The 12596-nt window shown below is 37.0% G+C and overlaps 1 protein-coding gene across 2 annotated transcripts in view; it reads right to left on the bottom strand.

The window, feature by feature from the left end:
* Positions 1-740: 740 nt before the first annotated feature.
* The window catches only part of WDFY2 (WD repeat and FYVE domain containing 2), a 54589-nt gene continuing 42733 nt past the window's right edge, over positions 741-12596 (bottom strand). The window contains exons 4-12 of one of the 2 annotated variants that reach the window (XR_014174302.1): positions 12154-12208; positions 9362-9512; positions 7831-7943; positions 6294-6420; positions 5108-5213; positions 3218-3319; positions 2270-2356; positions 1807-1915; positions 741-1722 (exon numbers count right to left, since the gene is read on the bottom strand). Coding sequence is in view for 1 of the 2 variants with exons in the window: in XM_081940697.1 (XP_081796823.1) it covers positions 1693-1722; positions 1807-1915; positions 2226-2356; positions 3218-3319; positions 5108-5213; positions 6294-6420; positions 7831-7943; positions 9362-9512; positions 12154-12208 (924 nt within the window). In the remaining variant the exon portion in view is untranslated. Of the gene's footprint in view, positions 1723-1806; positions 1916-2225; positions 2357-3217; positions 3320-5107; positions 5214-6293; positions 6421-7830; positions 7944-9361; positions 9513-12153; positions 12209-12596 lie in introns of both variants that reach the window. The other variant, XM_081940697.1, reaches the window with a different exon arrangement.

Here is a 12596-nt window from a genome sequence, read left to right on the forward strand (position 1 = left end):
TTGAAGGAAAACCAGGAAGCCTGCAATTGTGAAGTCCGTCTGGCAATAACAAAGAATGCTTATTCAAGTGTAATGAGCACATGTAAAACTCATAACAATTGGGGGGGGGGGGGTTAGAAAGCTGATAAAAGTAATAAAGCATTAAATACCTTGCAAACCTGAGCTAGAATTTAGGAATACAGATGGCCTGGAGCAAAAAAACGTGTATAACTCCTGAAGCATTTATTAGGCTTAAGAATAGGGACGGCTAGAGACCAATAGAATAATTATTAGAGCATTACTAAAATGTTTATTAAATGATATTTCTTATATATCCCATCTTATCCTGCCTTCTGCTTTAGTGAAAATGTATAAAGCTTTCTTAATTCTATTGTTCAAGCTCCCTTAGCATTTTGGGCAGGACCTCTTTTCTTGGAGCGCTTCAATAAAAGAAAACAAAACCCACATCTCTTGTCTGGTGTTCTTCATCAGCCTTGGCACGAGTCTCAGACCCAAACTGTGGGCAACAGCTAAGCACCATAGGTGCTGAAAAGTGAATGAGAAAGAGTGTGGTCTCTGATGTATGAGAGGACATCTGCTTAATGTTTGCAAGTGTAGCGCCTGCATGTAAATACAAAGGTCCTTATTCTTTAGCAAAGTAAAAGCAACAAATGTCAGGCATCAGTCATTACATTAGCTGAATGTAGGACTCTCTATTAGCTTAGTTGAGAGAGATTTAAAGCATAGTAAAAAAGTAAAGGTTTTTAATTGGTTTTTTTTTTATTTTTTGAAAAATTTGCCCAAGAATGCAAAATGTGAAGTTTCACTATATTAATTTGAGAGTTACACTGAAAATTAAAAATTACAATTATCAGCATTTTTTAAAAATAGACATCCTTCCAGAGAAGTGACAAGAATGGGACAATTCGTTTCAAACCATACTTAATAAAGCACAATTTCAGCAGACTCCCCAGAGGAAATTTCAGAAGTGATCCAACTCACATGGAGCGCCCTTTTAATTACTGCCAACTATAAAACCATTTGAGGTTGTGTGTTTTGTTAGTCAAAACTGGATTGTGTACTTACTGGCTATGCTCAGGACTACAAAGCTTTGGTTGGCTATTTTGATGATGCAATAAACTAAACATTCCAGTTGGTTTTGGAAGAAGAAAAAATGGACTTTGTCTATTTTATCTCCATGCCCACTCCCAAATTCATAGTACCATTTTCCAGAATATAAACCCAAAAGAGCTGGTTGATCTGAACTTTTGCATTTCATAATGAAAGTGAAAATGAAACAAAAAACAGGAATACTTGGTTTTCCCTTTTTGTCACTTTAAGAACAATCTTACCAATATAATATTGCAGGCAACTGCTCACGTTTGCAAAGATCCACCACCTCAGCAGCATATCAACACAAAACACAAATAATGTTACATACAGAAACTTCCAGATGCGTTCCAAATGGCTCAATGAAGCCAGACAAGAGAAGTCTTTTAAGGGTTGTTGTTTTTTTTTAAAATCTGCATTTTGTGAAGTAGATCATTTGGTGCAAAGTCCTCACCCTGAATTTGGTAGGTTACTTGAAAAAATGCATCCAGCAATATTAGTTCTCTCGTTTATCAGTCAGTACATAACTTGCTTCATTTTCTGTTAACAGAATTAAGAATCTCTTCTTCATTAATACTGCATTGCTCCCATTTCAGCACCGCATCAGGATACTACTGGTGTCATATCCCACAACTGTTCAAAGGGAGAAAAAAGAATAAGGTTGTTAAAACCATCCAGAATCACTGTAGATTCGTTTGGGGAAAATTGCACTCTCACCTTCATAACTTTATCTGTTCCAGATGTCAACAACCAACCCCGTGTTGCATCAAAGTTTACATGGACAACGTTGTGCTTGCTGTCATGGAAAGTGGCTGTAGGAGCACGCCTAAAGGAAGCACATAACAGGACAAAGTGAAAATATAGGAACTGAAAGATCACAATATCATATCTAGATACTAAAAATGTTAATTAAATCTTAATTCAGACGCTGTGGCCTTCAGCAGTCGCTAAACTATGATTTCTCACAGTACTAGCCATCATAATCATGATGAATTATTTGGGGAACTATCATTCAGCAACATATAAATTTCTCATCTCTGACATAGATCTAGAAAAAGCTTCAAAACTGACATTTCATTTCTCTCCAGAAACTGGCATAAATTGCCCCAGCAACTGGAAAGGGGTAAGTTACTTACTCCTCATCTGTTATTGATTCATAACAAGTATCACAGATTCTCACTTCAAATTCAAATCCCATCAGAGGTATGGAAGAGCGCTTCGAACTGCATTTACCACACACTGCTTTTCCACACTTTCGGCAATGATGCTGAAATTTAAAAAGCACATAAGATTCACCATGAAAGAACTGAACTTAAAGAATTATCCCATCAAAGCATATCAAGGTGGATCCTATCAATTTCTCTGTCCGCAAAGCTCTGCTACGCTACATTAAAAAAATTAGAAACTATATTAGTAAATAATAATCACAATCATAATGGTAATCACATTAATGTGAAATGATTTTTTAAAATATTCCATTGTTTCCCTGAAAGGTTGTGGTGAATTTCTTGCTGAGTCACACAAATTAATTTCCTTTGATGCCCATTAGCTTTTGGAATTTTAGCAAATTATATACACAAAAAGATAAATGAGTTTCGTAAGTGAGAATCAAGGTTAACAAGGACCTGCAATAAAATATAGCACGGATTATTTAGGAAAATCTCATTTTATTTTTCCCTACTCACTAAATATGTTGAACCAGTCAGTTTCTCAGTTGTAGCCTTCAACTCACATAAACTCTTCTGTTTAACCACTGACCCTGTTTCCTGTTATTATTTTTTTCCTCTAAGACCCCCAATATTTATGGTTACTAAGGCATAAAATGTATTATATTTGAACATGTAACTGTATAAAATATTTTTGAACTACATTTCAGCAAGGTGAAACATCAGAATAATACTTCCAATAAAATCTGAATACTTGAAACATGTCAAATTCAAATGTTTTGTTGACTTCTAGAACACAGGATTTTTCCAAATTAACAAGCTTCTTCTTTTGCACCAGTAATGTAGTTTTGGTTCCATAAACACCCATCTTCCTGAAATGTTTACTGTTGGCACACAGGACTTTTGTATCAAAGAGAACAGGAGACAATCTTCAATCACTCAAAAAGCAGCATGACACGTACCTGTCTAAGGCCTATTTTCTTGCTATCCCACATCTGTTTGAAGTTCCAGAAGAACGGCTGGTCACATTTCTGGCAAGAGTCACTATCCAACCATTCTGGTGTCTAAGAAAAGAAGAAGGGAGGAGGGAATCCTTAAACTCAATTGTGCACCGGTCATAAATAGATACCAAGTCTGTACACTTAAGGAAATATGCTGCTCCTCCCTTCACTGGGACTGGCATAGTGAATTATTTTGAAATTCTACCTTATTATAAATCAACAATTTCTGTATATATTTGTTTATATTGTGAACTTTAGATATACTGTAAAGTTGATAGCCATGAGTTTCAAACAATGGATTCAATCCAATCTCTAAGGTTTCCCTTAAACTGTTTTCGGTTATACATTTGGTTTGTCTTGTCTCAATATTTGTTTTTTGAGGTTTTAATATTAGAATGATAATGCCAATTGACACACTGGAGAATGGCCTACTATTTTCTCTTCAGGAAGTTGACTGTAAAAATCTAAAATATCTTCCTTTGTTGCATATGAATATGTTCCGTGAGTCAATTTTATTCTTCCTTAATAAAATCTTGAATATAAATTGCAGCAATTTCCTCTGTAGGAATACAGCAAAATCTCTATCTTTTAGGAGACTGCTACTCTTGAATATCTGTTAAATGTAAATATATATCATTCATGTCAATTTACAGCATTTATATTAGCATATAATCATGAAAATATGCCTAACTTTGTAAACAGCATTATTTGTATACTAACAAACTAACTCTGCAATTGAGGTAAATACACAAAAATACCAACTTAAGTTGATCCAGATGACTTTGAGTATAGTGGAATTAGTATATCATTATTTTGAGGGGATACACAAACATGAATTTTGTCCATTGCATTTGAAGTTTGGAAAATGAGACTTGTTAAATTAAGGTTTTACTGTATAGATTTTCTCAAATACCAAACTAAAGAGCTGGCTGCCTGCATTAAAAACTTTAGACCAGCTTCTAAGAGAAACAAATATGTGTATCCAGCGCCATATTGAATTATATTCAATGTATGTAGAGAGGTAGTTCCAATGATATGTGTACTTATGTGTGAGAGAGAACACACTGGATATACAGTATGTCACTCCTAACAGCAATGGCCCTACAAAGCACCAAAGACTAGGATGGACAATCCTTCATTTATCAGATAGCAATAGCATTTAGACTTGTATATCGCTTCACAATGCTTTAATAGCCCTCCCTAAGCAGTTCACAGAGTCAGGATATTGCTCCCAACAATGTGGGTCCTCATTTTACCCACCTTGGAAGGATGGAAGGCTGAGTCAACCTTGAGCAGGGTGAAATGTGAACTGCCAAATTGCAGGCAGCCGGCAGGCAGCAGAAATAGCCTGCAGTACTGCATTCTAACCACTGCGCCACTGTGGCTCTGATACATGGGCTCCCATTCCACCTGTAACCCTCACAAATCTGAGATTGTACCTCCAACATTTGCTGGTAGAACTGCCCAATACAGGAGATATTCTCCTTTCTCTCAAATTAAGACTGGAAATCTTTTCTATTATTACCCTTAAACTCCCTAGCCTTGCAAAACAGCCCCCAAAATGTTGGTGCCATTTAATAAAGTTTTCCAAACAGGAATGGAAGCAGATGTCTTCCAGCAGCATTTTCAGTTTGACCTTCCAAATTAAGCCCCTGGCCTAGTCCAAGGCATCTGAAGGACACCAGGCTGTGGGGGCAGTAGTGAAGCAGCCCCCAACAGGAAAACACAATGTTATTATATTGAGTTTTCAGGCAGTCACCTTTGGCTTAAATGGCTTTCTGATGCATCTTTTGAAGATTATGTAAATGATAACTTCCCTGATCAGAGAAAGAGGAAGAACTGACTGGATACCTCTTGTCTCTCAACATCCATATTCCAGACAACGATCCTGCCATCTGCCCCACAAGAGATGAGTTGCCGAGTATGATGGGAATAAGAGAGGGATTGAACTTTATCACTACAGGGTACAGAGAGTAAAATAAAAAAGAATATTAGGAATCATTTATGAATAGGATGAGTAAATGGAACATGCCAACTTTCTTCTCTTGTCTGTCACACATACAAAATCTGAAATCTCCCTCCAAGTCCTGCCTTTATACACAGCAAAATAGAGAGCAATTTCATGCTGTGGCATTTATTTGGGAGAGTGTTATAATTTCAGCATACTGCTACATAACCTGATTATTACTCTAACAAATAATGATCTCTATGTTCCTTTGAGACAAGAAAGACAGTCAGGATTTTTTTTGTGGTTTAATAGAATCCCGGGATTCACCAATTAGAACCAGGTGCAAAGTCACCTTTTGAAAGAGATTCCAATTGTGAAACTTAGACTTTAAAAATTAAACTGGTCAAACAATAAGGAACTGTTCCATTCCAGACATCTGTATGTAGATATATAACTGAACTAATCAACTGTTATACATCAATTTTAAAAATTAGCCATCATCTGAAGATAGTATGACCTCAAGTGGTGTCTGACTTTAAATTCTATTTCACTAATAAAAGATAATGGAATTATTTCAGCCTGGCTTAACTTTCAAAAATAAATGTAAGTGTCATATTTGCATAACAGCTTTCCTACAAACTCCTGAAGATATTATTGTATTTTCATGATTAGTATCTTTTTTCAGGTAACAAGCCCTCCTATTGAGAGACTTCATTCAGTGTTTTTGAATGTCAACAATATCTAAATGTCCAAAATCTCATGAAATCTCTCACAGAAAGCTGATACTTTGCGGCATCGCAGGCACTGTAGTGTTTCCGAGTTTGAAACAAGCCCAAGTGGCCTTCGGTTTATTTTGGCTGATTTGTGTTAATATGAAACAAGATTATTTCATTTTCACTTGCTAGAAACGTATTGAGGCATGCTGTTTCAAGGGGTATTCTTGAATCTAATTCATTCTGAAAAATTTCAGTTTAACCGCAGTTCTGAATGAGATACTTCGCCTTAAGTGTATGCGACCAAAAGCACATTTTGGGACTGGGATGAAAAGAGCAAGGCTATAGAAAGAAGCACCTGGTACTCATTTTGTACCTGTGTCCTTGGAGCTCAATGGCTGTTCCTTTTCTTCCTCCAATGTCCCACATAATGATGGAATGATCAGAACTGCCTGAAAATAAGACACGCTGCACAGGGTCCCAACACAGGGCACTGATTTCACCTGAAAAGATGAGGTTGGGGGGAAAAAGAAAAGAATCATGAAGATTTGCATTAGTTTCATACAATAACACTATTATTGAGTAACTAAAAATCTGCTATTTTCTATAAGGTATTAGAACCCGGGGAGACAATACAGACAACCTTACTAGTTGGACTAAGGCAGAAAAAGACCACAGAAGCTGACTCAGTGAGTTGAGATGGTTACTCCTCCTGGCTCAACCTACCTCACAGGGTCACTGTTGAGCATTAGTCCCATTAAATGATTGTCAACGAATGGAGTGGGTTTCGCTCTACCTTCTGGGCAGCTACCATTAGCATGAGGAAAAATATTCTGCATGTTGATATCTGCCATTCTCTAGCCTGCTAGGGAATACCTGAAGAGAAGGATTTTGTTCGGTCAAACAGAATGGCCCGGCTACTGCTACATTCCAATGCTTCTTCCTAAAATTTCACCTCTCCACCAGAGAGAGGTGAAAGAAAGAGATTTCCCTCTGAGTAGCTACTACCTCTGAGACCACGTACTGCAGGTAGCATCTGCTCACCTAATAGCTAGCAGAGAGGTTGTGCTAGGAGATCTCATTGGCTAGCCCCCCTCCCCCAGAAATGAGCCTTTTCTGTAATGGATACTTCTGGGATAGTAGGTGATGTTGTTTTCTGTCCTTTTTTCCTTTGATACTCTATTTCTGTCCCATAAAAAGAAGAAGAGGACTGAGGAGAAGTTTCCTGACAGTTAGAACAATTAATCAGTGTAATGACTTGCCTCCAGAAGTTGTGAATGCCACAACACTGGAAGTCTTTAAGAAGATGTTGGATAGTCATTTGTCTGAAACGGTATAGGGTTTCCTGCCTAGGCAGGGGATTGGACTAGAAGACCTCCAAGGTCCCTTCCAACTCTGCTATTGTATTTGGAGAGATAGATAGCTTTTAAAAGTCTGGTTCAATCAATTCTAGAGATCATTGGAAATTTGGCTCTATGGTTGCAGATTAACCCCTTCTACATTAATTCTCAGCCATTGTCTTTCCTAGCCACTGCTCCTTCTCTCCCACAACTGATGCCTACAAGCACTCAGCTTCCTCTAACCTTCCCAAAATTTGTTTCATAACCAAAATATCTGGTTGTGAGGCAAAATCTGTAGAAAAGCCCTCCAGCAGTATGAGAAAAAACATCTCAAGTAATGCAACAACAACAAAAAATACTTCTGGGGCTGAAAGTGACAAGATATTTTAAGTAGCCACATGTAGACAACTCAAATTAAAATTAATTTCCACAGAACTTTGAACCTCAGGATTATACCCACCCACCCACCCATCCAGCTACTGCCATCTTATTCTCAGAGTGATTCTTCCTTGTAGCATATTTCATCTGTGTTTATGCTGACCACAGAAATGTCAGAGTGATTTAACATCATACCTGTATGTCCTCTGAAAGTTGTTATGAGACTGCTATTTTCTTGTTCTAGTTTAAGGATGGTCACTTGCCCAGAATGATCACCAATAAAAACATTCCGTGTCTCCACATCAAATCTGGAACAGAGGGGTTCAGGAAACCGGCAATGCCATAAGAGTCTCTCCCCACTTTTCAATGCTTGCATGGACCGAACCTTTTCTCCCCACAGCCATCCCCAAACAAACTACCATTTACTCTTAGGGCTGCTAGCAAGAGGCAGCACCTCAACTGGAACACATTTAATATCTCCCCTCTCAATATAGTAGACGATAACAACACAAAAATGTTGTTTTTATCATTGAAACTAAATGTTTTGTCCTGTATCTCTACAAGCTAAGAACTGCCTGCTCAAGGGAACCAGCGAAGATCTCTCAGCCCACAAAAGGAGAACTGTCCTCTGGATTTACATTTTTTCCGATATTAGAGTATTCATGTTCTGTTGAACAAACTGGTTCTTACACTGACTGGAATGCAGGTAGTTCTACAGCCATTCATTTAGTGACTGTTCAAAGTTAAAATGGAACTGAAAAAATGACTCAAGTCCCTTTTTCACATTTACAACCGTTGCAGCATCACTATGGTCAAAATTGGGACATTGGACAAGTGGCTCATAGTCACAGTGCCTCAGGGTCATGTGATCACCATTTGCAACCTTCTGACAAGCAAAGTTGATGGGGGAGCCAGCTTCACTTAACAAACATGTTATTAACTTAACAGCTGCAGTGATTCACTTAACGACTGTGACAAGAAAGGTCGTAAAATGAGGCAAAACCCACTTAACTACTGTCCTACGTAGCAACGGAAATTTTGACCTCAACTGAGATTGTACGTTGAAGACTACATGTACTTTCACTGCTGGCAAACCCAGGTTTTGTTAGGCAAATCAGATTCAAAACCATTTCCTTGTGAAATCCAAGAGCAACAATGATTCATCTCACTCTCCTCAGCAAACAGTTCTTTGACATGGATGGTGCTCCTTCTGCAGATGTCAGTTTGGTAGAACTCATCTGCTATAGACATGGGAGTTATTCTCCCGTTGCTCTTACTTTCCTCTCATTCCAGTTGAATAATGGGAGAAGCCACCTTGATTTCATATAGACTGGTGTATAGATAAAATCCAACCACACCTTCCAAGGCATGACCCAAATACACTAGTACATCAAGCTCGGAAATATTTAGGTATCGTTTCATTTATTCAAACCCACCCTTGTCTGTTCTGCAAACAGATGACACATTTCCAATCAGCAACTGCTGCATTTCTAGTTCCTAAAATATTCAGTATTTCAAAATGCTGCAGAGGAACCAATGCAAGACATTTATGGGCTGTTAAAGTCAGCATAAATAAGCAACCACGATGTGTCAGAAGGATAACATCAGTTTATAATTTCAATGCATAAAAGCATATTTACACATTCCAATGCTTGTTTTGTTATGAAATGGCAGGTTGGAAACTCCTTAAAATCGTACATAATGCCACTATTCCTGGAAAGGATACTGTAATCCGCAAGCGCCTGCACTAATCCGGTAATTGCCAAGCCGTTGGCCACTTTCAGAGCAGTGCCAAGTAAAGTATTTATCCTGCCCAATGCTCAGGAGCCACTCCATTTCCAAAACAAAAAGGACCATCATCACTCTGCTCTGGTGAGCTGGAAGAGAAATAATAAGATGATTAATATCATACACGAGAGCTTTGCCATCCAAGAAATATATTACTTCCAAATCATATTTGTTTCCAAGTTTATTGTGATCCTGAAGCAGCCTTCTTCCATTTCTACTACTGTCGCTGATTGCTTCAAATTGCCCAAATGACCTCAAAGGAATGCAAATATTATGGAGATGCAGCATCAAGTTGTGTTATATGCCTAGAACAGCAGGAAAAAAGTGATGTGAATGAAGGAATGGCGTCGAAAAGCAACATGATGGGCCCTGAAAACTAGCCACCGCTAAATGGAGCTGCTTTGATAGCAGCAAACTGAGATTTAATTTAAAGAGCAGTGAAGGACAATAGGAGTTAATCTCAGATATCAATATTAATAGTGTAACTATCGTTCTGTGTATTAGCTTTCTTCAAAATGTATTGAGATGTAACTTCCAAATTCCTTAGCAGCCTAGCAAAAAGAGTAACCTAAAATTCTGGGGATTTTAAACACATAAAACAGTTGGTAAACACTGATCTACACTAATGATTGAACACATCTGTTGACATTTATTTATTTTATTTTATTTATTTTATTTGATTTCTAGACCAAACATCTGTTGTCATTTGTATGTTTTTATTTTTTCTTCTTCTGTTCAATCATGTCTAATGCTCGGGGACTGTCTGAACAAGTTTCTGGAGTTTTCTTGGCAAGGTTTTTCTAAAGTGGTTTGCCATTGCCTCCTTCTTAGCGCTGAGAGAAACTGACTAGCTAAAGGTCACACAGCGGGCTTTGTGCCTAAGGTGGGACTAGAACTCACCCTTCTCCCAGTTTCGAGCCTGATGCCTTACTCACCACAATAAATTGGTTCTCATGTCTTTAATAAAGAACTCTAAATTATATAAGTTTCTTGATGTAAGTATTCAGTCACCTGAAACGCAAGATGGGTAGTAAATACATTTGATAGATAGGTAGATAAAAATAAGTAACTTTCAATGTGGAAGTGTGTCATTTTATTTTGGCTCGACAGACAGAGGTAAATTTTCATTTACACTTTCCAAACCAAGAAGCAAATCTACAGTTTTAATTTAAAGTTATTTATTTGTTTGTTTGCTTATAAAATGTATAGGCTACCCATCTTACTTCAAGGTAATTCTGGCCAGTTTTCATTTTGTTATTTGATTATTACAAGTGGCATCCAATTAATGAATCCAAACATGAATTATCTTTGTGTCTCACCCCCTCAGCGTAACAAGCAAATGTTGGGTTTTATATGAATTGCTCCATTTATAAAGGCCAACTATTTGCATTTTCTAATCTCATGTCTAATTAAAGTGATGAAATCACTACAAGATAAATAGAGAGCAGACCAGAGTCCAGCTTCAATCTTCCCAACTGGATGCTTCCTATGTATGGATTACACTTCCTATCATCAGTCAAGTACAATTCAGCCCGATTGAAGATTATGGGATCTCTAATCCAACACAACAGAACAGCAGCACCAGACTGAAGAAATCTGTCCTATCAGAATACCAAGGAAAGCTATTTTAAAAAGGGGGAATTATTATCCTGTACGGGTAGGTATTTTTTGACAGAAAAAAATTACTTTCAGCAGGTTCTGCCGTTATATAGTATTACTGACAGCTATTCAATCAGACTGCAATATATGTTCCAGCAGAAGTCTTCATGGTGAACTGCCTTTTTTGGATTTGAGCAATCAAATCCTAATAAAACAAAGGAGTTGAAGTCCAAATATTTAGAGGGCTGCACAAAATCCCTTGCTTTCTATTCATATGACATTTAAAATGAATGCTTTTGAAGACCCAGACCAATATCTGATCATTGTTAAATAATCACTGCTTACAGATTTAGCAAACTACTTTTCTAATTATTCACTCTTTGAATTCTTAAACGACACATTTTCTTCGCATTGATAAATTTCTCAGAATATCTCTGCACTCTCACTCTTTCTTTGTTCCATTATTTTCAGACACAAAGACTTTAAAAAAAACAGCTTTAGACTACGAAACATAGAAGGTGTTGTATTCTGGAATCAGTGTAAGTAACATAAAGGACATCAGTTAGAACCAAGCACTGTACATTAAATTGATTTCTTCTAATAACAATGTATTCATGTTATTGACTGAGACTAAAAGCTGAAATGTATATGAGATGTGAAAAAACACCCAATCATCCAAAGCTGTTGAGCTGCAAAAGAAGAAAAAATGCAGATATCTGCATTTGACCACAAGTTGTTTTAAAATCATAAAGAGGTTTTGCTTGCCATTCTAAACAAATGCAAGAAGTTGAAAATCTAGTAGTGCTGTGATGAATTTAACATAGATTATTGAAAAAAATAATTTGGAAAGGTGATATTGTTTCAAACTTTTCTCACAGGAGTAACAAAAGTATGTTATAATTCATAGCCTTGGAACTTAATAATGAAGATGAAGGAATGCTATTATATTTGCAGGTAGCAACTTCAATTAAAAAGTTAAAAATCACCCTAAATATGCATTATGCAGGAAAACAGCCAGAACTATTTAAAAAGCCAGTCTACAATAATTGATTGCTTTTGGAGGCTGTGAAATAAGGACAAATAAATCTGGAGGGTTTTTTTTTCTCTTAAAATACCAACTGCATCTCTTACCCTGGTAACTTTTAACTGCTGTCATCTTGTTGTAATCTTCTGATAAAATAAATTCCTGGAAAATAACAGAGTAGCCACTTTAGAATGTTATTAAATATCTAGTTTGCAATGTAACATTTCTTGTTAAAATCCAAGAATTTATTATTTTGTGCCAATCGTTTTGGATCTTATTCCTTTTGAATTCCAGTGAAAGAGACATGTTCTTCACTTCTGATTCATTGGCTTGTCTGAAAACTCTGAAGGCATCTCAGGTCAGAATGAGAGAAATATGATCTTTTCAACCATAACCTCCCCACCCCACAAAACCAGGTATCTGTGGAAAATGAAAACACGGCTTGGAAATCCCGGTTTTCCTGCATAACATCTACATAGCAAAGTTCTTCTCAGAAAACAAACAAAATCTAGAGATATTTTTAAGGTGTGTGTTGCAGACGTAAGATTCG

Source organism: Natrix helvetica, assembly GCF_964273705.1.
Source record: "Natrix helvetica genome assembly, chromosome: 2".
NCBI lineage: Eukaryota > Metazoa > Chordata > Lepidosauria > Squamata > Natricidae > Natrix > Natrix helvetica.